The sequence below is a fragment of the Phyllobates terribilis genome, unplaced genomic scaffold (genome assembly GCF_046119375.1).
Source record: "Phyllobates terribilis strain yellow unplaced genomic scaffold, ASM4611937v1 Scaffold_7__3_contigs__length_470593459, whole genome shotgun sequence".
In the NCBI taxonomy this organism is placed as follows: Eukaryota; Metazoa; Chordata; class Amphibia; order Anura; family Dendrobatidae; genus Phyllobates; species Phyllobates terribilis.
The window spans coordinates 197,802,138-197,817,439 of NW_027362767.1; the positions used below are offsets into that span (position 1 = coordinate 197,802,138).

The following is a 15,302-nucleotide window of genomic DNA, read 5'->3' on the forward strand; positions in this document are numbered from 1 at the left end:
CAGTCTCCTCCCTTTTGTTACTCGGATAAGACCCTAGTGGTCACACAACCACATCAGGTGAGTACCATTGCTTTCAGTCTCCTCCCTTTTGTTACTCGGATAAGACCCTAGTGGTCACACAACCACATCAGGTGAGTACCATTACTTTCAGTCTTCTCCCTTTTGTTACTTGAATAAGACCCTAGTGGTCACACAACCACACCAGGTGAGTACCATTGCTTTCGGTCTTCCCCCTTTTGTTACTTGAATAAGACCCTAGTGGTCACACAACCACACCAGGTGAGTACCATTGCTTTCGGTCTTCCCCCTTTTGTTACTCGGATAAGACCCTATTGTACTTATTGTTATTCCAGCTTTCTACTTCGTCCAAACAAAAGGACGCTTTCAGCAAAAAAAATCCACTCCATTCCCATGATTGGCTTTGTCGATGGGGTTGTCTGAATCCCACGTTTAGGGAAATTCAAGCTGAACCCACTGCAGAAACGAAGTGTGAACAGAGCCTTAAAGTTGAAACTTCTAATTACAAATGCAAATAATCTGTTGTTGACTTTGTAGTACAGGTTACAGAATGAAGGCTGGGATTGTTTCCTATTTTATTTCTCACTCACTTTTCATAAATCTTACCTTCAACAAGACACTTAAGGAGTGAACAATGGAGTCGTGAGAGGGAGGGACACTACTTGTGGTGGGAACGAGCCTGTACTAACTGCTTTATTTTCTATGGTGAGATCAGAAGAGCATGAGTTGAGTAAAGACATCATACAAAAAGTACAAAATTGCAGCACATAGCAAAATGATGCATATTTTTTTTTACCAGCAGGTAATTACTTACACATATTATACACTTCAAAACACCTGAAATACGCTTTTTTTTTAAATTAAACATCACTTTTATGATAGAACTTTGAAATGGCAAACCACAGCCACACAATACGTCACACTCTATTGTCTTATCAAGGTAAGTCCTTTATCAAATATATAATCTCTTGCTTTCTTCATGTAGTTTTTTGTTACTTACTAGTACTTTCACCAAACTAGTTAAAAAAAACTCTCAAAAAGCCATTTAATCAACCAAAAGTGCATATACAGTAAAACCCCAGCCATCAGAATCGACTGGAGTCCAGAGTGATCCATCAGTTATGAATTTTTATGGTTCGAGTGAAGAATTATCTGGATACAAAGGCAAAATGAGCAATTGTAAGTACACAGCACTATATAATATGATGACTGCAATATATTAAGAGGATAAAAACTGATGGGAGGAGTAGTGCTTCTTTAGGGCTACGGCTACGCAGCGACTTTGGCAGCGTCACCTGTTGCTCGTGAAAAGAGTTCACCAGGTGTCGCTGCTACACCAATACAGAGCAATACAAATGCTTGGGGTCTCATTGCAGCCCTGAGGGTTCTGCAACTGAGTAAAGCAAGGCGCAAAAAATCCAATGTGGTTGGATTGCCACATTCACTTGTATTGCGCTGAGATGTAGCAGCGATAGCAGCGACAACTGGCAATCTTTGGTTGCACACAGGTGATGCAGCCAAAGTCGCCGTGTGGCCCCAGCCCAATAAAGGACTACACAATGAACAGAAACATGGAGATGGAAAACAGGCAGAAGACAATGTACCTGTACATGTGCAGATGTAACTATATCTTAAGAAAAATTAATTCAAGTATAAATAATAAGATCACAGTTTAGCCAAAGAAAATACTGCAGAATAGATTGTAGTAGAAATCGGGAACTACCAAAAATAATCAGGTTGTACTTTTAGCCAAGAAAGAATGGAACATTACAAATATCAGAGGGTGAAGGCAATAGTCCACCAGTGCCGTGTTGGGAGCGGATATCGTGGCCTCTACAGACTTGTATCCAAACCACGGGCTGAATAAAGTTACGTCAACTATAAGGTCAAACATTTAGGGCTGCAGTAAAAACAAGTAAATTACCCCTCTGGGGTAGATATCACAGTGAGCAAAATGGAGAGAAATTAAACATCTCAACCCTACACATCAGCCAGTCACCAGCAGAGAACACCATGTAGAAAAGACAGTTACCATGTCCGAAACAAGTGGTCACTATTTTGGAATCATTCCCTTAATTGCCGATTCCCGGTTGACATATGTTGCCCAGTACACCAGATTAAAGATGGCAAAGAGTACAGGGAAGACAATGCGAGAAATCTTATCAATGCGACTGACACTGTTATAGGTTTTTTTCCCATCCAGAGGTTTTAGATCGGGGTGAGGAGGAGAGAGAGGCGGCGGAGGCAGAGATGCGTTCTTCGCTATGGCCGCCAGGGCTGGTTCCTTAATGTTGAGTGTGTAAGTTGTTCCCACAATGTTGTAAGTCGTGTTGGATTTTTTCGCCAGGATTATAGGTTCCTTTATCTGGGAAAATAACACAATCATAAATCATAACAACCAAATGTAATGAGAACCATGGCCGCTGTATGGGGTTTGTACAAGATTGTGACTGTGGGGGCAAAAAAGAATAATCCAGATGGAGATATAAAAGTGCACCCTGCTGGAGATCAGGGGGGAATTTTACTTTTATTTAATTTTATTAATTATTCTAACATGAACATTCATAGTTTAGCTTAGTTTCAGCTTAGTGATGACTACAGCAGTGTCCTGATCTCTGCTAGAACTTACAATTAGAGATGAGCGGTGTTCGACTAGAACTGTTCGCCAATCTCAAATTCGAGCTGTTTTGGGCGGTGTTCGAGTTGTTCGACGAACCCGAACGATTTGCAAAAAATTCGGCTGTTCGAGGTTATGTTCGATAACTGTTCGTGCACCAAAAGCGTGTCCTGCATGTCTGGCGCTATTTAGAGCACCAATCATGCAGGGATTGTCTGCCACTCACTGTAATGCCACAGCCATGGTGGTTGTGGCATTACAGTGATTGCCCAAATCGATGGGAACAGTGCTCACAGTGAAACATGAAAAGCCGGCAATTCAGCAGCGGCATACACCGGTACCCGACAATTTAGAACCGAAAGAATAGAGCTTCACACATAGATTAGATAGATAGAAACAGGTCAGTCACATATATATGAAGTACAGTGACAGTGTTGCTTACTGTACTTGTCATTTAGTGTAAAGGATTTATTAAAAAAAATAATAGTGTTTTCATGCACTGTCTCTTTAAAAAAGCCGGCCGGCAATTCAGCATCTGTACCCGACAATTTAGAATAGAAGGAATAGAGCATCACACATAGATTAGATAGATAGAAACATGTCAGTCACATATATAAGAAGTACAGTGATAGTGTTGATTACTGTACTTGTCATTTAGTGTTAAAATAAAGGATTTATTTAAAAAAAAATTGGCGTGGGGTTCCCCGTAATTTTAGGCTCTAGCGGAGGTTAAGCAGACGGCTGGGGCAGATGTTTGAAGCCTGGGAAGGGGGTAATACCCACAGAGCTTCCCAGGCTACTAATATCAGCCCCCAGCGGAATACCTAGCCTTTACTAGCTATTAAAATGGGGGACCCCCCCCAAAAAATGACGTGGGGTCCCCCCTATTTTAATAGCTAGCAAAGGCTAGGCAGACAGCTGGGGGCTGATGTTAATAGCCCAGGAAGGGTGCCATGAATATTGGCCCCCTCCCAGGCTAGAAACACCAGCCGTCAGCCGCCCCAGAAATGGCGCATCCATAGGATGCGCCAATTCTGGCACTTAGCCTCGCTCTTCCCACTGCCCTGTAGCAGTGGCAGTGGGGTAATAGGGCTGGGGTTGATGTCAGCTTATAATGCCAGCTGACATCAAGCCCAGGTTAGTAATGGAGAGGCGTCTATAAGACACCCCCATTACTAACCCCATAGTCAAAGTTAAAAGAAAACACAAACACCCAGAATAAAGTCCTTTAATTGAAATAAAGACACAATTCTTTATTGTTCTAAATTAAACCATACTTACCACCACGCCCATTCCAGCTGAAGCCAACGATCTCCTGCAATAAAAGTAAAATAATAAAGCAACCTCATCCTTACCTTTCCATGGTTCCCAGGACAGCTTCAGCTCTGCTACATTGAGATGACAGGCTGGACCGCAGCAGAACGCTGCCATCCAGCCTGTCATCCCGCAGACACTGAGAAGCGCAGGCATGCTTGCGCTCCTCAGTGTCTCGCTGTGACGGCATAAAGATGAGCCGACAATGAACTCGGCTCACCTCATGCACGTCACTGACAGCGTGGGAGAATTCTCCTGCACTCAGTGCTTCAGCGTGAGAATTTTCCCACGCTGTCAGTGACGTGCATGAGGTGAGCCGAGTTCATTGGACATAAATGAGCTCACCTCATGCACGTCACTGACAGCGTGGGAAAATTCTCACGCTGAAGCGCTGAGTGCAGGAGAATTTTCCCACGCTGTCAGTGACGTGCATGAGGTGAGCTCATTCATGTCCATTGAACTCAGCTGACCTCATGTACGTCACTGACAGCGTGGGAGAATTCTCACGCTGAAGCGCTGAGTGCAGGAGAATTCTTCCACGCTGTCAGTGACGTACATGAGGTGAGCTAAGTTCATTGGACATGACCTCGGCTCATCTGGATGCCGTCACAGCCTGACACTGAGGAGCGCAAGCATGCCTGCGCTTCTCAGTGTCTGCGGGATGACAGGCTGGATGGCAGCGTTCTGCTGCGGTCCAGCCTGTCATCTCGATGTAGCAGAGCTGAAGCTGTCTGGGAACCATGGAAAGGTAAGGATGAGGTTGCTTTATTATTTTACTTTTATTGCAGGAGATCGTTGGCTTCAGCTGGAATGGGCGTGACGGTAAGTATGGTTTAATTTAGAACAATAAAGAATTGTGTGTTTATTTCAATTAAAGGACTTTATTCTGGGTGTTGTGTTTTTTTAAATACTTTACTAGAAATTCATAGTGGTCATGTCTAATATTGGCGTGACCCCATGAATTTCGGGCTTAGGGCCAGCTGATAATGCCAAGCTGGCCCTAACCCCTTTATTACCCAGTGAGCCACCGCACCAGGGCCCTGGATGAGTTGGGTACAGCGCCAGAAGATGACGCTTCTATGAACGCGCCATTTTCCGGGGTGGCTGCGGACTTCAATTTGCAGCGGGTGGGGCCCAGAAAGCTTGGGCCTCCCTGCGCTGCAGATTCCAGCCCCCAGCTGCCTAGTTGTACCTGGCTGGACACAAAAATAGGGCGAAGCCCCACTTATTTTTTTTTTTAATTATTTCATGAAATTCATGAAATAATTAAGAAAAAAAGGGCTTCCCTATATTGTTGTGTCTGGCCAGGTACAAATAGGCAGCTGGTGGTTGGGGGCAGCCCGTTCCTGCCTGCTGTACCTGGCTGGACACAAATATAGTGCGAAGCCCCACGTCAATTTTTTTTTAAATTATTTCATGAAACTAGATGGTGGCCCGATTCTAACGCATCGGGTATTCTAGAATATGTATGCGGCAGACCCGGCGCAATCAGCAGAGCGGTGTTTAAATTTGGCGCCAAAATCGCTGACTGGTCGCGGTCAGCAACCGCGACCAATTAGCAAAGCGGTGTTGAAATTTGGCGACTATATCACTGATTGGTCACGGCCGGCGGTCGCGACTAATCAGCAGAGCGGGGTTTAAATTTTGCGCCAATAATGCTGATAGGTTGTGGTCGCGACCAATCAGCAAAGCGGTGTTTAAATTTGGCGCCAATAATGGTGATTGGTCACGACCTCGACCATTCAGCAGAGCGGTGTTTAAATTTGGCGGCAACAATGTTGATTAGTCACGGCCGGCGGTCGCGACTAATCAGCAGAGCGGGGTTTTAATTTTGCGCCAATAATGCTGATAGGTTGTGGTCGCGACCAATCAGCAAAGCGGTGTTTAAATTTGGCGCCAATAATGGTGATTGGTCACGACCTCGACCATTCAGCAGAGCGGTGTTTAAATTTGGCGGCAACAATGTTGATTAGTCGCGGCCGGCGGTCACGACCAATCAGCAGAGCGGGGTTTAAATTTGGCGCCAATAATGCTGATTGGTCGCGGCCGGCGATTGCGACCAATCAGCAGAGCGGTGTTTAAATTTGGCGTCAAAATCGCTGATTGGTCGCGGAAGGCAACTGTGACCAATCAGCAGAGCGGGGTTTAAATTTGGCGCCAATACTGCTGATTGGTCGCGGACGGCGACCGCGATCAATCAGCAGAGCGGTGTTTAAATTTGGCGCCAATAATGCTGATTAGTCGCGGCCGGCATCCGCGACCAATTAGGAGAGCGGGGTTTAAATTTGGCGCCAATCTCGCTGATTGGATGCGTCTGGCGTCCGCGACCAATCAGCAGAGCGTTGTTTAAATTTGGCGCCAAGCTCGCTGATTGGTCGCGGCCGCTATTTAAATGTGGCGCCCAAATCGGTGATTGGTCACGGGCAGCGTCCGCGACCAATCAGCAGAGCAGTGTTTAACTTTAGCGCCAAGATCACTGATTGGTCGCGTGCGGAGAGCGCGACCAATCAGCTAATCGTATTGGTGAGGACCGGGGAGCGCCGCTGCCTGGTCGGATACTTCCGTTGCGAGGAGCCGGGAGATGGGCGACTGCTCGCAGCAGAAGTATCCCGACCCGCAGCGCCGCTCCCCGGTCCTCCCTTGACACCCTAGCCGCTGATGTCCCCACAGTATCCGCATGGTGTTACAAAGATCCGGACATTTGTGTTAAAAATCGCTGATTAGTCGCGGGCGCTGCCCGCGACCAATCACCGATTTGGGCGCCAAATTTAAATATCGGCCGCAACCAATCACCAATCTTGGCTCCACATTTAAACACCGCTGTGCTGATTGGTCGCCGACGCTGGGCGCGACCAATCACCGATTTTGGCGCCACATTTAAATAGCGTCCGCGACCAATCAGTACAGCGGTGTTTATATGTGGAGCCAAGATGGGTGATTGGTCGCGGAGGATATTTAAATTTGGCGCCCAAATCGGTGATTGGTCGCGGCTGATATTTAAATTTGGCGCCCAAATCGGTGATTGGTCGCGGGCAGCGCCAGCGACCAATCAGCGATTTTTAACACAAATGTCCGGACCTTTGTAACACCATGCGGATACTGTGGGGACATCAGCGGCTAGGGTGTGAAGGGAGGACCGGGGAGCGGCGCTGCGGGTCGGGATACTTCTGCTGCGAGCGCCCGCTCATGTCCCGGGTTCTCGCAGCGGAAGTAGCCGCACAGGCAGCGCCGCTGACATCCATGCGGCTAGGGTGTGAAGGGAGGACCGGGGAGCGGCGCTGACATCCAATTGGTCGCGGCCGCTATTTAAATGTGCGGCACAAATCGGTGATTGGTCGCCGTCTTGACCGCGACCAATCACTGATCTTGCCGCCAAAGTTAAACACTACTGTGCTGATTGGTCGCGGACGCTGCCCGCGACCAATCACCGATTTGTGCGCCAAATTTAAATATCAGCCTCATGCACGTCACTGACAGCGTGGGAAAATTCTCCTGCACTCAGCGCTTCAGCGTGAGAATTCTCCCACACTGTCAGTGACGTACATGAGGTGAGCTGAGTTCATTGGACATGAGCTCACCTCATGCACGTCACTGACAGCGTGGGAAAATTCTCACGCTGAAGCGCTGAGTGCAGGAGAATTTTCCCACGCTGTCAGTGACGTGCATGAGGTGAGCTGAGTTAATTGGACATGACCTCGGCTCATCTGGATGCCGTCACAGAGAGACACTGAGGAGCGCAAGCATGCCTGCGCTTCTCAGTGTCTGCGGGATGACAGGCTGGATGGCAGCGTTCTGCTGCGGTCCAGCCTGTCATCTCGATGTAGCAGAGCTGAAGCTGTCTGGGAACCATGGAAAGGTAAGGATGAGGTTGCTTTATTATTTTTCTTTTACTGCAGGAGATCGTTGGCTTCAGCTGGAATGGGCGTGATGGTAAGTATGGTTTAATTTAGAACAATAAAGAATTGTGTGTTTATTTCAATTAAAGGACTTTATTCTGGGTGTTTGTGTTTTTTTTTTTAACTTTGACTATGGGGTTAGTAATGGGGGTGTCTTATAGACGCCTCTCCATTACTAACCTGGGCTTGATGTCAGCTGGCATTATAAGCTGACATCAACCCCAGCCCTATTACCCCACTGCCACCGCTACAGGGCAGTGGGAAGAGCGAGGCTAAGTGCCAGAGTTGGTGCATCCTATGGATGCGCCATTTCTGGGGCGGCTGACGGCTGGTGTTTCTAGCCTGGGAGGGGGCCAATATTCATGGCACCCTTCCTGGGCTATTAATATCAGCCCCCAGCTGTCTGCCTAGCCTTTGCTAGCTATTAAATTAGGGGGGACCCCACGTCATTTTTTTGGGGGTCCCCCATTTTAATAGCTAGTAAAGGCTAGGTATTCAGCTGGGGGCTGATATTAGTAGCCTGGGAAGCTCCGTGGGTATTACCCCCTTCCCAGGCTTCAAACATCTGCCCCAGCCGTCTGCTTAACCTCCGCTAGAGACTAAAATTACGGGGACCCCCACGCCAATTCTTTTTTTTAATAAATCCTTTATTTTAACACTAAATGACAAGTACAGTAATCAACACTGTCACTGTACTTCATATATATGTGACTGACATGTTTCTATCTATATAATCTATGTGTGATTCTCTATTCCTTCTATTCTAAATTGTCGGGTACAGATGCTGAATTGCCGGCCGGCTTTTTTAAAGAGACAGTGCATGAAAACACTATTACAGTTATATGAAAAAGTTTGGGCACCCCTATTAATCTTAAGCTTAATGTTTTATAAAAATTGGTGTTTTTGCAACAGCTATTTCAGTTTGATATATGTAATAACTGTTGGACACAGTAATGTTTCTGCCTTGAAATGAGGTTTATTGTACTAACAGAAAATGTGCAATCTGCATTCAAACAAAATTTGACAGGTGCATAAGTATGGGCACCCTTATCATTTTCTTGTTTTAAATACTCCTACCTACTTTTTACTGACTTACTAAAGCCCTTTTTTTGGTTTTGTAACCTCATTGAGCTTTGAACTTCATAGCCAGGTGTATGCAATCATGAGAAAAGCTACTTAAAGTGGCCACTTGCAAGTTGTTCTCCTGTTTGAATCTCCTCTGAAGAGTGGCATCATGGGCTCCTCAAAACAACTGTCAAATGATCTGAAAACAAAGATTATTCAACATAGTTGTTCAGGGGAAGGATGCAAAAAGCTGTCTCAGAGATTTAACCTGTCAGTTTCCACTGTGAGGAACATAGTAAGGAAATGGAAGAACACAGGGACAGTTCTTGTTAAGGCCAGAAGTGGCAGGCCAAGAAAAACATCAGAAAGGCAGAGAAGAAGAATGGTGAGATCAGTCAAGGACAATCCTCAGACCACCTCCAGAGAGCTGCAGCATCAACTTGCTGCAGATGGTGTCACTGTGCATCGGTCAACTATACAACGCACTTTGCACAAGGAGAAGCTGTATGGGAGAGTGATGCGAAAGAAGCCTTTTCTGCAAGCACGCCACAAACAGAGTCGGCTGAGGTATGCAAAACCACATTAGGAGAAGCCAATTTCTTTTTGGAAGAAGGTCCTGTGGACTGATGAAACCAAGATTGAGTTGTTTGATCATACAAAAAGGCGTTATGCATGGCGGCAAAAAAACACAGCATTCCAAGAAAAACAGTTGCTACCCACAGTAAAATTTGGTGGAGGTTCCATCATGCTTTAGGGCTGTGTGGCCAATGCCGGCACCGGGAATCTTGTTAAAGTTGAGGGACGCATGGATTCCACTCAGTATCAGCAGATTCTTGACAATAATGTCCAAGAATCAGTGACAAAGTTGAAGTTACACAGGGGATGGATCTTTCAGCAAGACAATGATCCAAAACACCGCTCCAAATCTACTCAGGCATTCATGCAGAGGAACAATTACAATGTTCTGGAATGGCCATCCCAGTCCCCAGACCTGAATATCATTGAACATCTGTGGATCATTTGAAGGGAGCAGTCCATGCTCAGCGACCATCAAACTTAACTGAACTGGAATTGTTTTGTAAAGAGGAATGGTCAAAAATACCTTCATTCAGGATCCAGGAACTCATTATAAGCTACAGGAAGCGACTAGAGGCTGTTATTTTTGCAAAAGGAGGATCTACTAAATATTAATGTCACTTTTCTGGTGAGGTGCCCATACTTATGCACCTGTCAAATTTTGTTTGAATGCAGATTGCACATTTTCTGTTAGTACAATAAACCTCATTTCAAGGCAGAAACATTACTGTGTCCAACAGTTATTACATATATCAAACTGAAATAGCTGTTGCAAAAACACCAATTTTTATAAAACATTAAGCTTAAGATTAATAGGGGTGCCCAAACTTTTTCATATAACTGTATATTTTTAAAGAAATCCTTTACACTAAATGACAAGTACAGTAAGCAACACTGTCACTGTACTTCATATATATGTGACTGACATGTTTCTATCTATCTAATCTATGTGTGAAGCTCTATTCTGTCTGTTATAAATTGTCGGGTACCGCTGCTGAATTGCCGGCCGGCTTTTTTAAAGAGACGGTGCATGAAAACACTATTATTTTTTTAAATAAATCCTTTACACTAAATGACAAGTACAGTAAGCAACACTGTCACTGTGCTTCTTATATGTGTGACTGACATGTTTCTATCTATCTAATCTATGTGTGAGGCTCTATTCCTTCTTGTCTAAATTGTCGGGTACCGGTGTATGCCGCTGCTGAATTGCCAGCCGGCTTTTTTAAAGAGAGCGTCTTCTGAGCAGTTTGTCAGCTTTTAGACACCTTTGAAGGTGTTTTCTATGTGTTTCTATGTGTTTTTGTTTGCCTGCCATTGGTTTTAACGGTGTTCGACGGTGTTCTAAGGTGTTCGACGAACAGTTCGACGAACAGTTCCTCGAACATCCCGGTGTTTGACGAACCGAACCGAACCCGAACACTACGGGGGTGGCTCAACACTACTTACAATACATAGTCACAGTATAAAACCACCGTAAGAGCGCCCATGTAAGCAATGCAACAGTGCATCATAGTGCCCCACATAAATAATTGCACAAGAGGCGGTATACAGCACTCCGCGTGTTTTGTATGTTCTCTCCGTGTTTGTGTGTATTTCCTCCGGATTCACTGGTTTCCTCCCACATCTACTGATAGGGAATTTAGATTGCGAGCCCCAATGGGGACAGTGATTTCAATGTCTGTAAAGTGCTGTGGAATTAATGGTGATATATACAGTAAATAAATAAAATACATTTAGAAATAAATTTTAATGTGACCAACTCCCAACCTTAGTCTACAAGCTCTGCAATCACTCTGTGACTGCAGACTGGTGAATCCTCATATTGTGCACTGCACGCTGTGAGGATTTTCTGGTGCCAGGAGTGGACAATAACGTCACTGCAAATACTCCCAGTCACATTCCAACTAGACGTGTCCGGCACCACTCAATGCACTCATATTGAGTGAGGCAGCGCACGTTTAGTCGGCATGTGACCACATGTATGCAAATCACATACTTGGGTCACACGCCGGCACCGGACAATCCTCACAGCGTGCACACTGCAGGCTGCGAGGATTTAAAAATCTACAGTCACATAAAATAACTGCAGCCTGGTAGCCTAAGGCCGGACAGTCCCTTTAAGCCTGCATATAACTGCCTAATTTTCTGTCCTTATTCTACATTACATATTACACCCATTTATGGTAACTCACCTTGAATGTCTGACCTTCCTGAGCCCTTTTGCCATCCCATGCCCATCCTCTTTTAGTGAAGTAATTGACTGTAGCAAACTCAATAAGTGCTGAGAACACAAAAGCGTAGCACACTGCCATAAACCAGTCCATAGCGGTGGCATAAGCCACTTTGGGCAGAGAGTTCCGCGCACTAATACTTAATGTCGTCATTGTCAAAACAGTGGTGACCCCTAAAAAACAAAAAATAAGCAATCAGACAAACTGATGAAAATGACGGTAAATCAGACCTCAGACATACAGCTCGATAACATCCACATCAGACTGAAAAGGTCCAAATTATCATGAATGTTAGCCCCATCCATATTCACTGATAAAGAAAAGATTTAATGGAGTCATCAAAATTTTAAACCCCTTTCCGACGCGGCCAATTTCTGGTTTGTGTTTTATTTTTTCCTCCCCTTCTTCCCAGAGCCAGAACTTTTTGTTTTTCTATCCACATAGACATATGAGGTTTGTTTTTTTGCCGAACAAGTTGCACTTTTGAATGACAACATTTATTTTCAACATAGTGAACTGGAAATTGTGGAAAAAAAACAAAATGCATTTCTGACATTGTTTTTTGGGATTTGTCTTTACGGAGTACACTGAGTGATAAAAATGACCTGGCAACATGATTCTGCTTAGCTGTACAATTACATTGATACCAATCCTGTCCAGTTTTTTATTATTTTAGTGTGTAAGGTGGCTGCCGGACAGGTCGTGGACGGGAGGTATGTGTCCCCTAAGTGCCAAGCTTCGGTGATGTAGGACCCGGAGAAGCAGGCTCCATCACACATAGTGCTAAGAGGAATTTAATGGGCCCGGATTACAGAGCCTGGTTTTACGAGCAGCTGAAAGAGTTGGGAGGAGCAGCTGCTCACTTACCTCCAGTCCAGATCTTGGAAGGCTGATTTAAGACAGCTGCGCCTGTCTCTGTCTGTCTGTGTGTGTTGGGCAAGGTGAGCAGACCTTGCATGTGCTTCTCAGAGTCTGCTGGAGGCAGACTTTCTTTAAACGGCTGAGGCCGTGCTGCATGGACTTGTTATTTTGAGCTTTGTTCTGTTATTCCTTTTTGTGCCAGGAAAAGGCTGTTACTTTTGTTTCCTCACTGGTGTATGGACATTAAATAAACCACCAGTTTGTTTGAACCTGTGGACTGCATCACTGTGTGAACCTGTGCCTACCTCTAACGTGGCTCAGTGAGTAAAATCCCTACATTTGGTGCTAGAAGCACGGGCACAGATCCCAAGCGGCAGTGTGACTGCTACAAAAAGACGTATATGTCCTGGGTGAAGTCGGCGATAAGCCAGCAAGTTTTGCCGGACAAACTGGAGGACCTGCTTAAACATCTGTTGCAGGCACAGCAGGCGTAATAAGCGCAGCAGCAAGCGCAACACCAGCAGCAGTAAACTTCTGATGCAGCAGATCCAACAGCAGCAAAGACAAATGGAAATCTTGGCAGAGCAGATCCGTGGCAGGACGACCGCCACATCCTCAGATCCAGGTGATGACTCATACGTCAGGAAGACTGTAAGAGTATTACAAAAGATGACGTTGAGGCGTTCCTGGCTGTCTTTGAGAGGGTGGCAGAGCGGGAGAAATTGCCTCCGGAGCAGTGGGCGGAGGTGCTGGCGCCATATTTGACAGGCGAGCCGCAGAAGGCCTATTATGACTTGGCCTTGCAGGACGCAAAAGAATACGCTAAGTTGAAAACTGAGATTTTGACACGCTTAGGAGTGACTCTGACAGTCAGGGCGCAACAGGTGCACCACTGGGCCTATTGCAGTGACAAACCTCCCCGGTCCCAGATGTTCGACCTCCTACACCTGGTCCAAAAGTGGTTGCAACCTGAATCTTCCTCCCCAGCACAGATGGTGGAGAAGGTCGTTATAGACAGGTTAATACACTTTCTCCCGAAGTCGGTGAAATCTTGGGTTGCCCAGGGAGATCCCCATAATGCCGATGACTTTGTAGGGTTGGTGGAAAGATACCAGGCGGTTGAGAGTCCGTTGGGAAAACAAGGGGTCGTAGCCTCTCAATACTGGGGTTCCCAAAAGGCTGCAGACACCCAAAAGAAGGGAGCTAGCGCCACACCTGGGGGGCGTCCTAGAGTTCAGGAGGGGTCTGAGTTGCTGCCCAAGGTCCCACCCCATAATATAGTGTGTTGGAAATGTCATACCCCTGGCCATATTGCTGCCCGGTGTCCCGTAAGCTCTGAGCCAATGGACTGCAACATGGGCCGGCGTTGCTCTTATTTTGCCTACCCCGCTGCAGCGCGGTTTCTCAACATGGCAAGGGCTTTCAGGCATGCTCAGTGTCAGCAAACGGGGCACAAGTCTCTGGACTATTGGACTCAGGAAGTTTGGTGACCCTGATAAGGGCCACACTCCCTCATCGACTGGTTCCTGGGAAGGTGGTGGGTGTCCGGTGTATCCATGGGGACGCTAAGAACTATCCTGTGGCCCAGGTGGATGTAAACACGGACTGTGGCACCACATCTCATGAAGTGGCGGTCGTTAAGGACCTATTGCATCCCATAATAATTGGACGTGACTTTGCATTATTCTGGGAAATGTGGGGGAAAGCGGGGACACCTGGTTGCTCAACCGACAGCCAGATCGCCCCTAAGGAAACTTACCCGCAGAACATGGTAGATGAGTTTCCCATGTGGACGATGAGGATGAGGCAACATCCCCTGAGGCCAATATCCCTGAGCTGGAGGTGTCCGAGGGAAACTTTGGAGCTGCCCAACTGAGGGATTTAACTCCGAAAGGGGCCTTTGAAAATGTTACTGTGTTAAATGGGGTGCCTCAGGAACCGGGGGCTGACACTCGGTTTCCTCATTTTGCTGTGAATGGGGATTTGCTGTACAGAGTAGCCAAGCCAAGGGGTGAGGTAAAAAAACTGTTGCTGGTGCCAGGGCCCTATAGATGCAGGGTGTTAGACATGGCTCATTCTCATGTGTTGGGTGGCCACCTGAGTGCAGACAAGACTCAGGAACGGATCCTCCAGAGATTCTAGTGGCCAGGTTGCTATAGAGAAATAAAGCGTTATTGTCATTCCTGCCCCACATGCCAGATAACCTCCCCAGTGGCCCACTTCCGCAGTTCCCTAGTGCCCCTATGCGTCATCGAGGTCCCATTCGAACGCATAGCAATGGATTTAGTGGGGCCTCTGGTCAAGTCCCCCCGAGGGCATCAGTATATCTAGGTGGTATTAGATTATGCTACATGGTATCCGGAGGCCGTACCACTACGAAACTCCTCCGCCAGGTGTATAGCCCGGGAGTTAGGCAACATGTTTTCAAGAATGGGGTTGCCTAAGGAGATCCTAACAGACCAAGGAACTCCATTTATGTCGAAGGTCATGAGAGAATTGTGCAAGACATTGCAGATTGCACAACTGAGAACCTCTGTGTACCATCCCCAGACGGATGGACTGGTCGAGAAGTTTAACAAAACCTTGAAAGCAATGTTGAGGAAAGCAGTGGAAAAGGATGGACGAGACTGGGACTGTCTACTTCCCTATCTGTTGTTCGCCATCAGGGAAGTTCCCAAAGCTTCCACAGGTTTCTCCCCGTTTGAACTATTCTATGGACGA

The 15,302-nt window shown here is 46.3% G+C and overlaps 1 protein-coding gene across 1 annotated transcript in view; it reads right to left on the reverse strand.

The window, feature by feature from the left end:
- Positions 1-247: 247 nt before the first annotated feature.
- The window catches only part of GABRA3 (gamma-aminobutyric acid type A receptor subunit alpha3), a 283,567-nt gene continuing 268,512 nt past the window's right edge, over positions 248-15,302 (reverse strand). Inside the window, exons 9-10 of the mRNA XM_073639648.1 lie at positions 11,682-11,893; positions 248-2,383 (exon numbers count right to left, since the gene is read on the reverse strand). Of these exons, the coding sequence (XP_073495749.1) occupies positions 2,072-2,383; positions 11,682-11,893 (524 nt within the window). The 3' untranslated portion in view covers positions 248-2,071. The remainder of the gene's footprint in view (positions 2,384-11,681; positions 11,894-15,302) is intronic.